This window comes from Bombus fervidus, chromosome 3 (genome assembly GCF_041682495.2).
Source record: "Bombus fervidus isolate BK054 chromosome 3, iyBomFerv1, whole genome shotgun sequence".
Taxonomy (NCBI): domain Eukaryota; kingdom Metazoa; phylum Arthropoda; class Insecta; order Hymenoptera; family Apidae; genus Bombus; species Bombus fervidus.
The window spans coordinates 19,460,037-19,476,708 of NC_091519.1; the positions used below are offsets into that span (position 1 = coordinate 19,460,037).

Below are 16,672 nucleotides of genomic sequence, written 5' to 3' on the forward strand. Positions count from 1 at the left end.
GATTATGCTACTTCATAGTCGAATAATATTATGAACATTAAAAAATCCATACAAAAATAGTAAGTATAGGTACAGTTAAATTTATTTTTAGACTTACAATATGTTCAATTTACAAAAAATTAAAAATCCTTGTTCTAAAAATTCTGATACATTGCGATATATTACTAAAAATAAATGATGAGGTTTTAATAATTAATAATTCTTTATTCCTAATGAGAATAAAGTAACGCAAAAATTAATATTACATAATGTATCTACTGTATTTAACCTTGTTATTGATTCATTTTTCGTCTGCCTTTTTACTTTTTGGTTTTAAATAGAAGTATAGGCCTAGAGCAATCATTCCACCGATTGATGACAGAGCTACCTGTAAAAAGAAAAATAGTGCCACTACATATTAAATTGTGATACAACTTTTAAGGTATTACCTAGAAAATTCTGTATCGTCAATAGAACAAATAGCAGATTTTGAGGTTACTTACATTTGCTCGACCACGTTCGGTGACGCTATTAAAATATTTCGATAAGCCAGTAAGCTTTTGTTCTGCTTCGTTCGAGCTTGCCATTATGTTTCAGTGAAAAAAAATCTACGTGTTTACTTAATACACAATTCAAATTGAAATGTTAATTATCACTTTCATACAGTTCGAATTAGACTGTAATACTTATTTCCTGTCTCCTTAGCAAAGTTTAAGTGAACACCACTAGAGGGCTGCTCAATGCACGTGACATCTAATGATATATGTAAAAGAATCACATACCGTGTACATGATTCTTTTATATACATGTATGTATATTTATTTACATATTTCAAAAGTTTATTTTCATATGTTTCATAACTATGTATATTTTTAAACTTAAACTATTTGACCTTTATATTGAACTAATATCGTAATTAAATTTGATGTTTATCAAGTACTTTAAAAAAATAGAATATCTAAAGAAAAAGAAAATACGTATGTATATATATTTATTTAAATCCTATAATCAAAATAAAAAATCAAGTCAATAACTGAAACTAAAATAAAAAACCAAAAGAAATTAATAGTAGAAAATAACAAAATATCCTTCTTAAATTTATCAGTCCAACTTAATCTTTGCATATAATTACTGATAATACAAAATGAAAACTACTGTCTTTCTTTCATTATATTACATTATTTATGCACGAACAACCAATACTGTAAAGATTATATTAATGTAATATGATATATCGCTATAGTTATATTGATAAAATATACATACTTAGTTAATATTACATAACTATTGTCTATTTTCAATATAATATTTAAATTCTCCATAAGCATTGATAATTAACTAAAACAAAATAAAGGCTAGTGTTACATGCAATATACAAATACAAAATATTACATGTCTAATGTAGTATGATCATAATATTTACCCAAATCTTATGTTTAGTTGAACCATTTACAAATTGTTCATATGCAAAGATATTATTGATATCTTTATATGATATAATTTCCAATTTGTATAATACCTTTAAGAGTGATTTCAATGGTATTAAGCACAATTTATCACTACCATTTATTATATCATATGTTGCTTTCGACAATATACTAAAAAAGATATTCTCTCTTTGCATTTAATAAATAACAGATGTTATCTTTAATACAATATTTATGATAATTACCTGCCACTTTTTATAAATTCTATTGAATTCTTAGTCCTATCAATTTCTTTAAACTGGACATATATATTGAATGCATATAATAATTTTGCCATATCTATAGCGGTCTCTGATTCAGTAAGTACTTGAATGAATTCATCTACTAACAACCATCCTTCTTCTTGATAATAAAATATATGTATTATTTGTTTGGGTAGTTCTACAAAAATTATTGTGAGATTATTTTCATCAGCATGGAATTTCCATATTTATATTAATTGTACACAGTAAAACATACCAACTACTCGAAAGAACATTCTACAATTTACAGATAGACATTTTGGTATGTATATGACTTTTCCAACAGTAAACTCAGTTTTCTTTAAATATGAGTTCTTTGCTCCTGCATTATATGCATCAACTTCAAAATCTGATGTATCATCTGAAATAAAATTTTGTATTCTATTTTCTTGTTCATCTTTATTACATATTACTTTTTCTCCATTATTTTCAGAAACCCAGCAAATTTTACTATAATTATTTGATCCATTAGTATCTTTCAGCAGTTTGCTCCATACGTCTACTGAACTTACTACTGATTTCTGACCATTCTGGGCTTCATTAAGTTTCATTATTGGAGATGAGTTGTATAATGCATGAGAAGTAAGTGAATAACGTGTTAAATGTTTTTCATCGATATTTGTATTATTTGCTAAATGAGAATATTCTGAAATATTAACAGGTAATAAGCTAGAAGATCTAGAACTACTGAAATCGTAATTTGGAGGAAATATAACATTTTCGTTAATACTTTTACAATTCAAATCTTCTTCTGATACAACAAAATCATTACTTTGTACACACAACGGTTGATTAAAATTGGAGATACCATTTTCCTGGACTGGCTCCTGTTTGTATATTTCTTCAACAAACTGTAAATCATCATCAATAAAAGATTTCTTGGATGGTGAAATACATTGATTCTCCATTTCTTTCTGGTAAGCACTATGCTCTGTAGATTGACCATTGATAATGCTTTTGGATGTTGTGTTAATATTATCATCCATATTCCAGTTATGATTAAAAGGTTTTACATTTTCTGTAAATAAATTATTTTTAACATTGTTTGTGTTTTTCGGAAAGTCAGAATATTGATGATTGAATAATCTATTCTTAAGATCGTCCAAATATCGATTTGTATTGGAGTTATCATCTTTAAAAGTTATCAAATCATGTCCACCATGATTTTTATTTAAAATATATAATAAATCATTAGAATGAGAACATTTTTTCTCTTCTGAATCAAGTATTTGTAATTTACCTGCTAAACTAAGTCTGAAAGGATTTGTTTCTTTGAAACATGTTCCATTATGTATAGAATGTTCTATAGGTGTTAAAAGATCAGTACTTGTAAAACATTTGTTACTAAATTTTCCAAATCCTGGAGAAACACATGATGTTACTGACATCTGTTGATTTAGCAAAGATTGATTTATTGCATTAGTATCATTACTTCCAGACATTAAAGAATTATAATTCACTGTATTCAAATTTCTATCTCCATCCTGAATGTAATTATTTTGAGAAGAGTCAATATGAGTATGGATTCTATCATAAAAATTACTAGTTAATGGCTGCTTATTTTTAACAGCAGGTGCAACATATTCCACAGGGCAGTCAACATTTGTGTTTATAGCAGTTTTTCTTTCGGTATGAACATTTCCATTTGAAGAAATATTTTCATATGCACTCTCAGTGTTTACATGTAAGGGATTTACAAATATTGACATTTGTTTATTAATATTCAAAAGTACGCTTTTTATCATATTTAGTGTACTTTTATCAAATGTTGAACTGTTATTCGTTAGAGAGCTTTTTATTACTTCATAAAGAAGTAAACGAAGTGTTGCATTTATTTGCATTAAGTGTTGTATTTGCATTTGCAAATTTTCATTCCATAATTGCATAAACTTTTGTGAGTTTCTGTCATTATTAACTTGACCATAAGGAGTTTCAGCTTGTAAAAATGGATTAGTGTTGTTTTTATTAAAAGTTGAATTGTTCTGAAAAATTTGATCTTGAATGTTTTCTTCTGCTACCAATATCTCTTGTTCATCAAATAGTGTACATTCTGATGAAGGCTTAAAGAACTTATCATTTAGGATACTTTGTGGTGATATCAAGGGCACGTCAGTAGCATTTTCAGATAATTTTTTGTTATTGCCATTAAATATATTAGTCTCCTTCTCATAACATCGTTCAGGCATAAATATTAAATTCTCTTCCACATAAAGCAACAGATTACTCATATCAACACTATTTTCCTAGTTAAAAAAAAATAAAAGACGTATCAAATAATATTATATCCTATGTATTTACCTAGTAATATGTGCATACTCTTTAAATTGATTAATTTGGGAAAAATTATCACTTTATGAGATTGTTATGTATTATGTAAGAATATTGTAAAACTATTGGTATATAGTAAAATGTACACGGCTGATTTTTTGTCTAAAAGTTTTTATTACATAAGTAACAAATAAACACATGATACAAGACTTGTAATAACATAAAGGTCGTATTTTTCCCAAAAAACAGAAAAGCCAATTTGTTTTGATTACCATGTAAAAATATACTGTAATTAAGCAATTACAGTAAACAAATATATAGCAGCATTATATAATAAAAACAATATATTGATTATACATGATATCTAAGAGAAAAGAACAAAGTTAAAAATGAGCATGAATTGTAAAAATCAGAAATTTTAAATTCTTTTGGGCATAAAGCTAAGTACTTGTGTTATTTATATGAACGATCTCTTTGCAATAACTTTGCTTTATTTAACATTTCTATTAATTTTCTCCCTTTACTTTGTGATTTATAATTTAGATTAGACATAAATTTATTACTTCTCTCTGAATTGTTTTCAGAATGTATTACGGGTATATGACTTTCAACTTTGATACTTTTATTTGTCAAGTCTTCCATTTTATCTTTCTGATTACTGATTCTATCTGAATACATAACTTCATAAGTATCACCTTCTACATTTGTATAAGTTTCTATACAATTTCCATCCTCAATTGAATTTAAATCATTTATTTCTACTGTACTTAAACGTGAGTCAAATTCATTGTCACTGAATTTATTTTGAGTACTCCCATTAAGTGTACTTTTCAGAAAATTAGAAAGCTCAGCATATGATATATTTACATCCCATTGTTCTTCTTCTTCGTCAGATTCTATATCAACATCATTAAAAACCTGTATGTCGGACTTTTCAATTACTGTGTTAGATTTTATTAATTCTTCGACTGATACCACTTCTGTTTGTCTAGTTTCTTCACTTAATAATGATTTTTCCATTGATCTTACTGATTCTTTTACTTCTACATTCAATGATGATTCTTCTGAACAATTAATATTTTTTATTAAACCTGATTTTTCTGTTGTTGTTGATTGCTGTGATGATGTTGATACCAGGGTCAGATCTTCTAGGTTATTTGCACATTTGGATATTTCTTCTTTCTCATATACTTCTGAATTGTTGATCGTAGGTTTAAAGAATTCCTGTGAGTTTGAATTTATTGCTTCTGTTTTAACAGAACATTCAACATCAATCTCTGGCCAAGATTCATTTGATGTACTTTCATGAATGTTTGTATTGCTTTCATATTTTTTACATTCAATGTCAATTTCAGACCAAGATCCATTTGATGTACATCCATGAATGTTTGTATCATTTTCATACTTTTTACATTTATTATTTAACATTTCTACTAATGTTCTTGCTTTACCTTGTGATTTATAATTTAGATTAGACATAAATTTATTACTTCTCTCTGAATTGTTTTCAGAATGTATTACGGGTATATGACTTTCAACTTTGATACTTTTATTTGTCAAGTCTTCCATTTTATCTTCCTGATTACTGATTTTATCTGAATACATAACTTCATAAGTATCACCTTCTATATTTGTATAAGTTTCTATACATTTTGCATCCTCAATTGAATTTGAATCAGTTATTTCTACTGTACTTAAACGCGAGTCAAATTCATTGTCACTGAATTTAATTTGAGTGCTCTCATTAAACGTAGTATTAAGAAGATTAGAAAGCTCAGCATATGATATATATGCATCCAATTGTTCCTCTCCTTCGTTAGATACTATATCAACATCATTAAAAACTGGTATGTCGGACTTTTCAATTACTGTGTTAGATTGTATTAATTCTTCAACTAATACCACTCCTGTTTGTCTAGTTTTCTCACTCAATAATGATTTTTCCATTGATCCTACCGATTTTTTTATTTCTGTATTCATTGATTCTACTGATTCTTTTACTTCTATATTCAACGATGATTCTTCTGAACAATTAATATTTTCTATCAAATCTGATTTTTCTGTTGTTGTTGATTGCTGTGATGATGTTGATACCAGGGTCAGATCTTCTAGGTTATTTGCAGATTTGGATATTTCTTCTTTCTCATATACTTCCGAATTGTTGATCATAGGTCTAAAAACTTCCTGTGTGTTTGAATTTATTGCTTCTGTTTTAACAGAACATTCAACATCAATCTCTGGCCAAGATTCATTCGATGTACTTTCATGAATGTTTGTATTGCTTTCATATTTTTTATATTCAATGTCAATTTCTGACCAAGATCCATTTGATGTACATTCATGGATGCTTGTATCATTTTCATACTTTTTACATTCATTATTATTATTATTATTATTACCATCAATATTACAATGAAATGATGTAGATTCTGTTAATGTGCTTAAATCGTCCGAATCTAAACTTGAATTGTCATTTGATATATCTTTTATTGATGATAATTTCTCCAATAATTTTTGCTTAGAAGTAATGGTTTTCGTACAAATGTAATCATTTTGTTCATAATTTTCTAAAGCAATTAAACTAGTATCGTTTTCAACACTAGCATTGTTAGTTTTCTGTGATGAATTCATAGGTTGCGTATCTTTTACATTTCTAGATGCATCATATAATTTTTCGTCTGTCAACATCCCCAATATTTTTTGTGATATAGCAATTATTACATTATTTTTTATGCGCTTTTTACGCCTTTCAATATTTTCTAAAATTAATGGAGATACATTTGACATTTTAGCAATATTTCCAGTTGATGACCAGCGTATATCTTTATCATGCAAAGCAGAATAAGAGCTATTATATACTACTTTCAAGAAACAATTTTCAGCTAATGGTACATTGCTTCGTTTCCTAATAGATGTTTCACGAGGTATTTTAGATTCACTTTCTTGTGTTATATAGTTCTTTTCTTTCAATCCTTCTTTCAAAATAATAGACCAGTCTATGTTCTCTGTTATATATACTTCATGTGCATCAGTAAAATTTTTCACATCACTAATATATACTTCGTCTTCTGATTCTTGAATATCAAAATGATTAGCATATTGTTTAGGAATATTGGTAAGCTCTTTTAAAATATTACATTCATTATCTAAAGTTTTACTATTTTTTCTGTTATTAGCAGAAAGTTCAATAGACGAAGTAACAGATGTAGTGTTATTATGTTCCATATCATTATGACATGATATTACAGACTTTTCGTACGATTTTTGTTCAATGGGTTGATTTAATACAGAACATGAATCTAAACATTTTTTATTTGCTATAGTCTCACAAATTTGATTATTACTATTATCATTATTATCATTATTAATTTTGGTAGAATCAATAGATTTTAATTTAAGATGTAATAACATTTTGTATAAAGATTCTGTTTTTCTTGGATGTTTCTTTTCAGGATTTGTAACAGAACCATATTGTTTAGGAATATTGGTACGCTCTTTTAAAATATTACATTTATTATCTAACGTTTTACTATTTTTTCTGTTATTAGTAGAAAGATCGATAGACGAAGTATCAGATGTAGTGTTATTATGTTCTACATTATTATGACATGATATGACAGACTTTTCGTACGATTTTTGTTCAATGGGTTGATTTAATACAGAACATGAATCTAAACATTTTTTATTTGCTATAGTCTCACAAATTTGATTATTACTATTATCATTATTATCATTATTAATTTTGGTAGAATCAATAGATTTTAATTTAAGATGTAATAACATTTTGTATAAAGATTCTGTTTTTCTTGGATGTTTCTTTTCAGGATTTGTAACAGAACCATATTGGTTAGGAATATTGGTACGCTCTTTTAAAATATTACATTTATTATCTAACGTTTTACTATTTTTTCTGTTATTAGTAGAAAGATCGATAGACGAAGTATCAGATGTAGTGTTATTATGTTCTACATTATTATGACATGATATGACAGACTTTTCGTACGATTTTTGTTCAATGGGTTGATTTAATACAGAACTTGAATCTAAACATTTTTTATTTGCCATAATCTCACAAATTTGATTATTACTATTATCATTATTATCATTATTAATTTTGGTAGAATCAATAGATTTTAATTTAAGATGTAATAACATTTTGTATAAAGATTCTGTTTTTCTTGGATGTTTCTTTTCAGAATTTGTGACAGAACCATGCATTTTTTCAATTAAAAAATCATTTTTAGAGGAACTAGTCGATTCAAAATATTCTGATCTTTTGCTCTTTCCTCTATGTGAAATCAATTTATTATAGGAATCTTCTTTATTACTATTTACTTCATTAATATTACTACTGTGAGGTAAGCCTATGTCAGAATCTGGATTATGTACTATTTTATTTCCAGAATTTTTGGACAATTTTTCCTTTAGTCTATAAATGTCGCTAAGTTTTTGTCGTTTAAAACATTCTTGACGCTCTAAGTAATAACAAATTGGAAAATTCCGTTTTTTAATACAAACCATTTTTCCATATTCTGCTAGCTTTTGCTCCACTAACCAATCATTAATGTGCACATCTTCATCTTCTAATGTGTCAGTCAAATTTACCATCATTGAATTATCCTGTAATAAGAAGTCCCATGATATTTATAATTATTTTAAAACAAATTTAATTAAAATGTAGATCACAAAAAATAGATATTTCTTGAATTTTTTAAATATTTTTACCTCCTTATTAATTGTTGCAATTGTTGCAACTAAAGGTATATCAGATGTTCTTAGTGCAAATTGATGAGTAGCACGACGGGACCATTTAGATCCTGTACATGGCCTAGTATTAATTAAACCACATGGTATTGCCTGTGCTGGCAGAATGGAAAACCTTTTATGTAAGTAATATACTGCATTGGGAGAATATGTTTTCAGTGTTCCATAATCATAAAACATTACCTGTAATAAATTGATATAAATAATAGTTATTACATTAAATACAAATAATATGTCAATAAATCATAGGAATAATAGAGAAACAACAGTAGGTATATGTTTAAACTGAACATACTATGTATACTTACAGTCACTTGAAAATCTGGTTTCACAACCTTAATTATACCCCTATGCCATATTCCATTGTATACACATGCACAATTCAAACCTTTTTCTAGTACAAGTAGTGGAATTGCATATTGCTCATATTGCATTGTATAAAACTTGCTGTAGGACACGATTATTAATATAAATATTATGAATTATAATTGTCTAATTATAGTTATAATAATTGTTTAGTGTAATTATACATACTGTAAATCATCCATGAACATTTTAAATGTCTTTTGGTTTTTACGAAGTTGTATCCAAAAGAATGAAGGTGTGAAGACTTCTACAACAATAACTTCTATAAATGGTTCTTCATTCTGTTCTAAATCTGCAACGTTTATGCAACCTACATAGTCTCCAATACTCATTACATTATCTGGTATTAGCTTCTTACATGTATCGAGCGACTAAGAATAAAATGTTACGAAATTAATGTTATTGAATTTTTGTAAATAATTAATAAAATTCTTAAATCATTGAAACAGAGAATCTTTACCACTGATGCTGGGACTGCTTCTTCATTACTTGATTCATAAATATCATACCACTGTGCAATATTATTAGCTTCATGTTTCTTTGTTAGTTTATTTGAAGGTATTTCCCTCTTTGCATAATAAAGCATGAAATCTCCTGTGTCACGAGGTTGAATGCAATGAAAGATTTCAGGTAATTGTGATGCAAATTCTCTAACGCTATTAAAACCAAGTTCTGCATAATTCAAAGGAACTTTATATTCTTCTAAATATTTTTCTGGTAGATCAGCACACCAAATCCCATCAGAGTGGTTTTGAATAAGCTTTTCCAAACGAAATTTAATTCTTTCATTTATAAGTATTTCAATATCTTTCTTATCTAAAACGTTTTCTTTATCTTTCATTATATCATCATCGAATTTCATTTTAATATTATTACTATGTTGCGTTTCTTGATCTTGATATTTAGTTTCCTTTGTGAAACTAGATGTTGATTTCGACTTTGAATTTGATTTTGTGTAATCAAATTTAGATGTATGATTGAGTTGTGTAACCTCAAGGACATCTTCATGATCTAACGTATCATCTGAATCTTCATCTCCAGCAGCAGTGATAATTGGCAATTTGGATTTAGAGTGAGACATATCATTACGGTCTTTTAAATTATTAAAATTCTTAACTTTAGATTGGTTTGGATAAATCTTATTGTTCGTTTGAAAAATTCTATGTGATAATTCTTGTAACTGTTCTTCCATTTCTTTCATAGTAATTTTCACAAAAGGCATGCGTGAATGAATTTCTTGAAGTATATAATCCTTATTTAAACCATTAGGTTTATCTTTAACTAAACTGATTACCTTGCTTAATATCTCAGCTGGTATACGAATTCTATTAGGAGCAGTTGTAGGAAAATAGTGATTTGGTTTATGTGTTTTTCTTCCAACTGAAGGTTTCTGAGCTTTTTGGCCAGCTATTAATTTACTAACGTGTTTGGATTTCTCTGATGCAATACCATGTATAATAATTGTATTATTTCTATGTTCTATTTGTACTGTTTTTGACATACTATGTAGAAAACTTAATAAAGAGTTGTATCCTAAATCTTTCCATGGTATATGTTCACCCTCTAACTCATAATAATCATGACTTAGCTGCTTTAAAGTACATCCTCCTTTACGTGTAATTAATAATGCTAATATTGTAGTTTGAGTGTTTTCACGCTTTTGTAAATCCACTTGCATTTTTCTATCAAATATTAGTTTATAAATATTATTCTCTACAAATAAGTTAAATAATTAATTGGAATATCTAACAATTTTAATTTTTTAATGCAAACCGAAGAGTTGTAAGCAAACTGGACGTTAAATGATTTCTTTTAGTTATAATATCTGATTAATACAATAATTGTTTTAGACTTAAATATTTATATCATACCAAGTTCCTTTACTATGATCTCGAAGTATAAATTTGAATTATATCGTAAAAAATTTTAAATTCACTCGACCTAACGGTAATTGGTGTAATCTTAAACGTAAGCAACGAACAAATAACCTACCTATAACACATGTATATAATTAGGAGGTGTAGTAGAAAAATTTAAAACTTTATGTTTTCTTTATTTGCCGCGCGAACTATCGAACTACCTGCTACTCCTAGAGATACAGTATCATAATCAAAATTTTAAATTAATTTTAACTTAAATAATAATAATTTTAATTCCAAATTTACAACCTAATATATATCTTTAATTTTTAAATTAATAGAAATATGTCATGAAATTATATATTATAAGTATTCTGATATCATATATGTATATATGATGTATATTATTTGGAAACTGGCTTGCAAGATCAAATCTGAATTATATTATTAAATGTCACAAATATAATATCATTCAAATAAGATAATTTTAAATTATCAAAATAATACGATACAACAAGGTATACGTATATAATATGTAAATTATTTTACATAAATTTACATGAAACGCGCATACTGTTCTTTTATTGCTATTCAAAGTTTACGTCGCTACGTAAATATTTACATAAGTGACATCAGGATAATCATAATGATAACATACTTATGAAACGTTCAATTAATAATATAGAAAGTAATTTCATTAGGGATCAATTAATACTTGACAAAACTTATAATCGAAAACCGCACACAACAACCTCGCACATAAAGTCCCGAAACATAACATAATTCACTAAATGTTCTTATAAAAGATATTCATAAAATGTTGAGTCAAACAAATAATATGTAATACACGTTTACACATGTATATGTAGATTTAATAAAATAATTCGTAAATTGATATTTGAAACCTAGATAAATTATTTATAAATTATGAGAAAGGATATTGAATAGAATAATGAAAAAGAAACAATTATATAAAAAATTATGAAAGGTAGATTGAAGGTTATGGAGTGCAAAAAGCTCTTCAAAAACATATGAATTGTGATAAGTGAAAAAATCTAAAATCATATTTATAAATCCAGCATGATGATTGGCTGTTACCTAAAGTGTCCTCTCTACTATTTATAAATAAAACACCCATATCACTCAAATATTTCAACTGTAGGAATTATAAGTTTATTGTATAATCATCGAATGACATGAAAATAAAAAACAACGTAATTTTTTGCTTGGGTTTGAGTATTAAATGCAAATTCATTACATTAATATTAATCAGTCATATAAGTAGCTACTATTCGACTGTATATAGTATTTTATTGCTTGTTTTTTTAGAATTTCAACAAGTACATAATTATTTAACATCTGAGAAATAAACTCTGATATATGCTTTAAATATTGAGAACAAAGTTTGTATTTCGTATATAACTGCGAGGCACGTGTTTTGATTTCACCAAAAAATCGACAATCGCTAGCCCGCGGTTGGCCCTGAGTCAATTTCGGCAGTAGGCAGCCTCGTGCTCGTGGCCAGTCGTAGGTGTGCCTTGTATTTTTGCAATCTGTAGATAGTACATAGCTAAAAGATCAGCTTTATATAAAATAAGTGATGTGTTTGTGATTAATGTATAAAAGGCGAGGGTTTCTCATAATATCCTACAGTAGTTGAAGATCTTTAGAACTACGTAAGATAGTGCAGAAAAGTGTAATACTGATTTCGCTGGTGTAGTATAAAGAAAATATTAGGTATAGTATTCGCCCTTTCTCGCCATAAAAGATGGCACCTTCGTGTTTCGAGGTGATTCTAGTCGGTCTCTTTCTTCTGATACTTGTATTATATGAAGTGAGCAGGACCTTTCGTTATTATCTCAAGTTTTTTCTCTATTATGGAATTGCAATGCTGAATTCATTAATCCTCCTCCCGATTGTGCTTTTACGACCGAAGAACGTGAAAAACTATTTGTTAGTAATTACACCAATTTTGAAAATATGAACGTTGTCTATCTTGTTACATTTCTATGTTCCATTCTCTTATTTGTCAATTAATTATGTTCTATTGCTTATATTTTCATTCTGATTAATTTTGTTCAAACTAATAGGACAAATTTATTGAACGATGGTGATATAGCATATGGATAACAATCCCGATACAGCGATGACGTTTTTTTAAATAACTTGGAATTCTCACCCCAGAAATGCCACATAAATGCGTAAATTTAGATTGGAAAATAATTTGAATTGTAAAATTAATTTTTTTAAGCAATATATAATAATATCGTTTGTAAACGTAAAATAAAATTTTTATTTTTATTGTTAAATTTGCTAAAATATGTGTCTAATGAAATGTAAAGTAATTACATATAAATGTTACCGTGGAATAAAAATTAAAAAAGATTTTTATTTGTAAAATTTATTTATTGAAATGTATTCTTTAATAAAATAACATGTAAACATTTTAATTAACATTGTATTGAAGTTTTAGTTTTATTATAATCACTCATTTATTCTGTACATAATTTTTATTATATTTGTATTTGATTCTTTAACATATATTTGTATAATATTATATAGTAACAATGAACAATGTAATAAAAAAAAGATAATTAGAATGATTTATAAAAATGATATATATATACACACACACGTATGTATGTATGTGTATATTATATATATATATATATACATACATATACAAATACAAATATATATGCTACATTTTTTACAAATTAAAAACTAATCCACCATTTGTCAATAATTTTGTTACTAACATAATAGACCTTGCATTAATTATACAAATTATTAATATAATTCAAAAAAATATATAAAATATAATTTTAGATTAGGATCGGCTGTGTTTTCTATTTGTACTCACCTTATCGGACTACGTTGGGAATTAAGGGGGACAGAACATTTAGAAAAAGAAAGGGCATGTATAATAGTATCAAATCATCAAAGTTCTTTAGATATACTGGGAATGTACCAAGTATGGCCAATAATGCAAAAGTGCACAGTTATAGCAAAAAAACAGATTTTTTATGCATGGCCATTTGGTTTAGTTGCTTGGCTTTGTGGATTGATATTTATAGATAAAATGCAGTCAGATAAAGCCCGTTCAATTTTAAATAGTGCCGCGGTCTATCTCAAGGAAGACAAGGTAATTTGATTTATATAATATAGAACATTCTCCAAAAGGTAATATTCAGTTTCCTAGATACTTATTTTTCTATGCTTTTTATGTAGATTAAGTTATGGATATTTCCTGAGGGCACTAGGCGCAACACTGGACAAATTCACACATTTAAAAAAGGTGCCTTTCATGTTGCGATCAATGCTCAGTTACCTATATTACCAGTTGTATTTTCTTCTTATTATTTTCTATCTTCTAAAGAAAAGAGATTCGATGCCGGTAAGACCTTTTTATGTATAAATATTTATACTTATTTGAATACAAAACATTATGCGATAATCTAATTGATGATATGAAGGTCGAGTTATTATAACAACATTACCACCAATATCTACAGAAGGATTAACTTCAGCTGATGTTGAAGATTTAATAGAAAAGACACGAAATGCAATGATGGAAGTTTTTCATGCCACTAGTCATGAAGTGCAATCAAATATTTCTTCCTAGAGTACAGTAATTATTTCATGGTAAATTAATAGAGTTCTTATTATTCATATCTTGATTACAATTTAATCTTAACTTGTAAACCAAAGACTTGTTTTTAATATTTTTATCAAGGATTTCATCAAGAATTTATTGGACATAGCAAATGTGTGCTACAGTTAGATAGGGGATAGATAATATTAATTATTAATTTCAATTCATATTTTACTTCCCTGTTTTAAATTTCTTTACAAACCCAAAATTTTAATTCTAATCGTATATATATATATATATATTTCATTTATACATTTATATTTATAGTAATTTTATATTATTAACTTTCTTATTTTTAATGAATCACCTAACCATTTATATAATGGTCTTCGATATAGTACATACATGTAAATCGTAATGCATTCTTGAACAAAATTTTATACGTGTATAAAACAGATGTTAATTTCTTTTGCTTGAAAAAAATAATAGAACAGTTTCTATAGAGATGTTTGGGAAATGTTTGGGTGGAAAATATAATTTTAATTTTATAAATGATCCGGATAGTTCAACTAGATAGAGAAGTTATTTACGAAATAAAAAGAACTAAATTAAAATTTTACGTGCGTTTTATAAAATTACATGAAATATATTTTATTCATAAAATTTTATAGAAATTTTTAAGTATCTATTTCATATTTTCATCCATTCATGTACAATGCTGCAAACGGTTCAATGTGCGTGTGTGTGTGTGTATGAATAAGTAAAATTATTTATTTATACTTCTATACCCTTTTTAAATAAAATTTTGTAAAACACTGTTTTGTTTATTATAAAAGCAGATGATAATCATGGAAGCACGCAATATCACAAATATGACACTGGAAAAGCGTTTCCTGTTAGTATGGTAAAAATATTCATGCTATGTGATATTATTTTTATTTGTAATTAAATATACTCATGAATGTTAGTTAACACTGATAAAAAAATTCAAACTATTAATGTTAGCTGTATAACTTTCTCTGAAAATTACTATATATTCCTATAATTTATAAGTAATTAAGTCCAATGTTTTAATATTACATAACATGAATTTTCTGACGTGAATTATATTGAATTCTTATAATTTTAGATTGAAAATATTACATAATAATCTTGTTTATAAGTTTCTGACCTTTTACTGTTAGAAATATAAATGTATAAAAGATAACAAAAATATTATTTCAAAATATAAATAAATAAAGGGCGCATGTGGTATTTTATTTGTTGACAGTATTATAATTTACATCTTAAAAAAGCATTAATATTTACGAATTTTATTTTAGAAAAAAATTATACACATATGTGCTATGTACAAATCAACATGTTGCATATAACTATGTTGCATATAACTTATGTATTTCATATAATATATGTGTTTTCTTTTACTTAATGTATATACTTTTTTTTTTTACGTGGGGAAATCCTCATGGTCACCCCGCCGCTGTTCGAGGGGGAAACAGCGGCGTAGTGTCGGACTTTTACCGACTAAAACCCCACAGTGGCCTACCTAACGTTTAACAGGAGTGCCCCGGGACACCTTTCGAGTTGTTGCCGGAGCACTCTTGTTTCCTCTCCCAAGCTGAGGGAGCCACTCTTCATTAGGCGCTAAGAGGGACCACACCTTTTAACGCCACCTTCTGGACACTTAATGTATACACTAATCACTCATTATCCTCATGAATCTTTATTCCTACAGTATTATTGAGTATAATCTGAAAAATGCAACATTAATATAGTTGAATTTTAAAATTATTTTCAGGTGTACAGTTATGTTTGCAAAAAGCATCAGTTACAATATTTGTAGAAAATGGAAACTTCTAAATACATTACTACATAAATTTATCATCATTACTGTAAAAGGAATTAGTGAAACCATTTACAACATTTTTCTTTTATAATCCTTCTTTATTGAATTAATAATATACAGAAGTAAATTGGCTTATGGTGTGTAAATAAGGAATAGAAATATTTCGAAAATGTATAGTATATACTATTACCATTGTTGTAAGAAAACAAAATACATTAATTCTTAATAAACCATATAATTAAACTTTTTATTTGATTCAAAATACA

The 16,672-nt window shown here is 26.9% G+C and overlaps 3 protein-coding genes and 1 long non-coding RNA gene across 13 annotated transcripts; 2 read left to right on the forward strand and 2 right to left on the reverse strand.

Moving 5' to 3' along the window:
• Positions 1 to 64: 64 nt before the first annotated feature.
• On the reverse strand, positions 65 to 706 carry LOC139985825 (ATP synthase F(0) complex subunit k, mitochondrial). The gene is made up of 2 exons (XM_072000617.2): positions 483 to 706; positions 65 to 367 (listed from the first exon to the last, which is right to left on the reverse strand). The coding sequence occupies exons 1-2, from the start codon at positions 564 to 566 to the stop codon at positions 281 to 283; spliced, it is 171 nt and encodes a 56-aa protein (XP_071856718.2). The 5' UTR covers positions 567 to 706; the 3' UTR covers positions 65 to 280.
• On the reverse strand, positions 564 to 12,175 carry LOC139985816 (tudor domain-containing protein 5). Of its 9 annotated transcripts, none has more exons than XM_074111657.1 (12): positions 10,978 to 11,508; positions 9,567 to 10,788; positions 9,275 to 9,477; positions 9,049 to 9,187; positions 8,702 to 8,923; positions 8,495 to 8,596; positions 2,949 to 3,951; positions 2,517 to 2,726; positions 1,926 to 2,069; positions 1,652 to 1,847; positions 1,403 to 1,577; positions 564 to 1,317 (listed from the first exon to the last, which is right to left on the reverse strand). In XM_074111657.1, exons 2-12 carry the CDS (start codon positions 10,782 to 10,784, stop codon positions 1,264 to 1,266), a joined length of 3,666 nt encoding a protein of 1,221 aa, XP_073967758.1. In that variant the 5' UTR covers positions 10,785 to 10,788; positions 10,978 to 11,508; the 3' UTR covers positions 564 to 1,263. The 9 variants fall into 9 exon arrangements, with proteins under 9 accessions (XP_073967758.1, XP_073967756.1, XP_073967757.1 ...); XM_074111655.1 differs by having other exon boundaries at positions 1,926 to 2,354; XM_074111656.1 differs by having other exon boundaries at positions 2,481 to 2,726.
• On the forward strand, positions 2,156 to 6,901 carry LOC139985834 (uncharacterized). Its single transcript, XR_011799509.1, has 3 exons — positions 2,156 to 2,290; positions 2,370 to 2,625; positions 6,769 to 6,901. It is a non-coding gene; the product is annotated as an uncharacterized lncRNA (long non-coding RNA).
• A 215-nt stretch (positions 12,176 to 12,390) lies between the features above and the next one.
• Positions 12,391 to 15,819, forward strand: Agpat1 (1-Acylglycerol-3-phosphate O-acyltransferase 1). Of its 2 annotated transcripts, XM_072000621.1 has the most exons (5): positions 12,391 to 12,918; positions 13,795 to 14,110; positions 14,197 to 14,362; positions 14,442 to 14,610; positions 14,702 to 15,819. In XM_072000621.1, the coding sequence occupies exons 1-4, from the start codon at positions 12,734 to 12,736 to the stop codon at positions 14,588 to 14,590; spliced, it is 816 nt and encodes a 271-aa protein (XP_071856722.1). In that variant the 5' UTR covers positions 12,391 to 12,733; the 3' UTR covers positions 14,591 to 14,610; positions 14,702 to 15,819. The 2 variants fall into 2 exon arrangements, with proteins under 2 accessions (XP_071856722.1, XP_071856720.1); XM_072000619.1 differs by having other exon boundaries at positions 14,442 to 15,819.
• Positions 15,820 to 16,672: the final 853 nt, after the last annotated feature.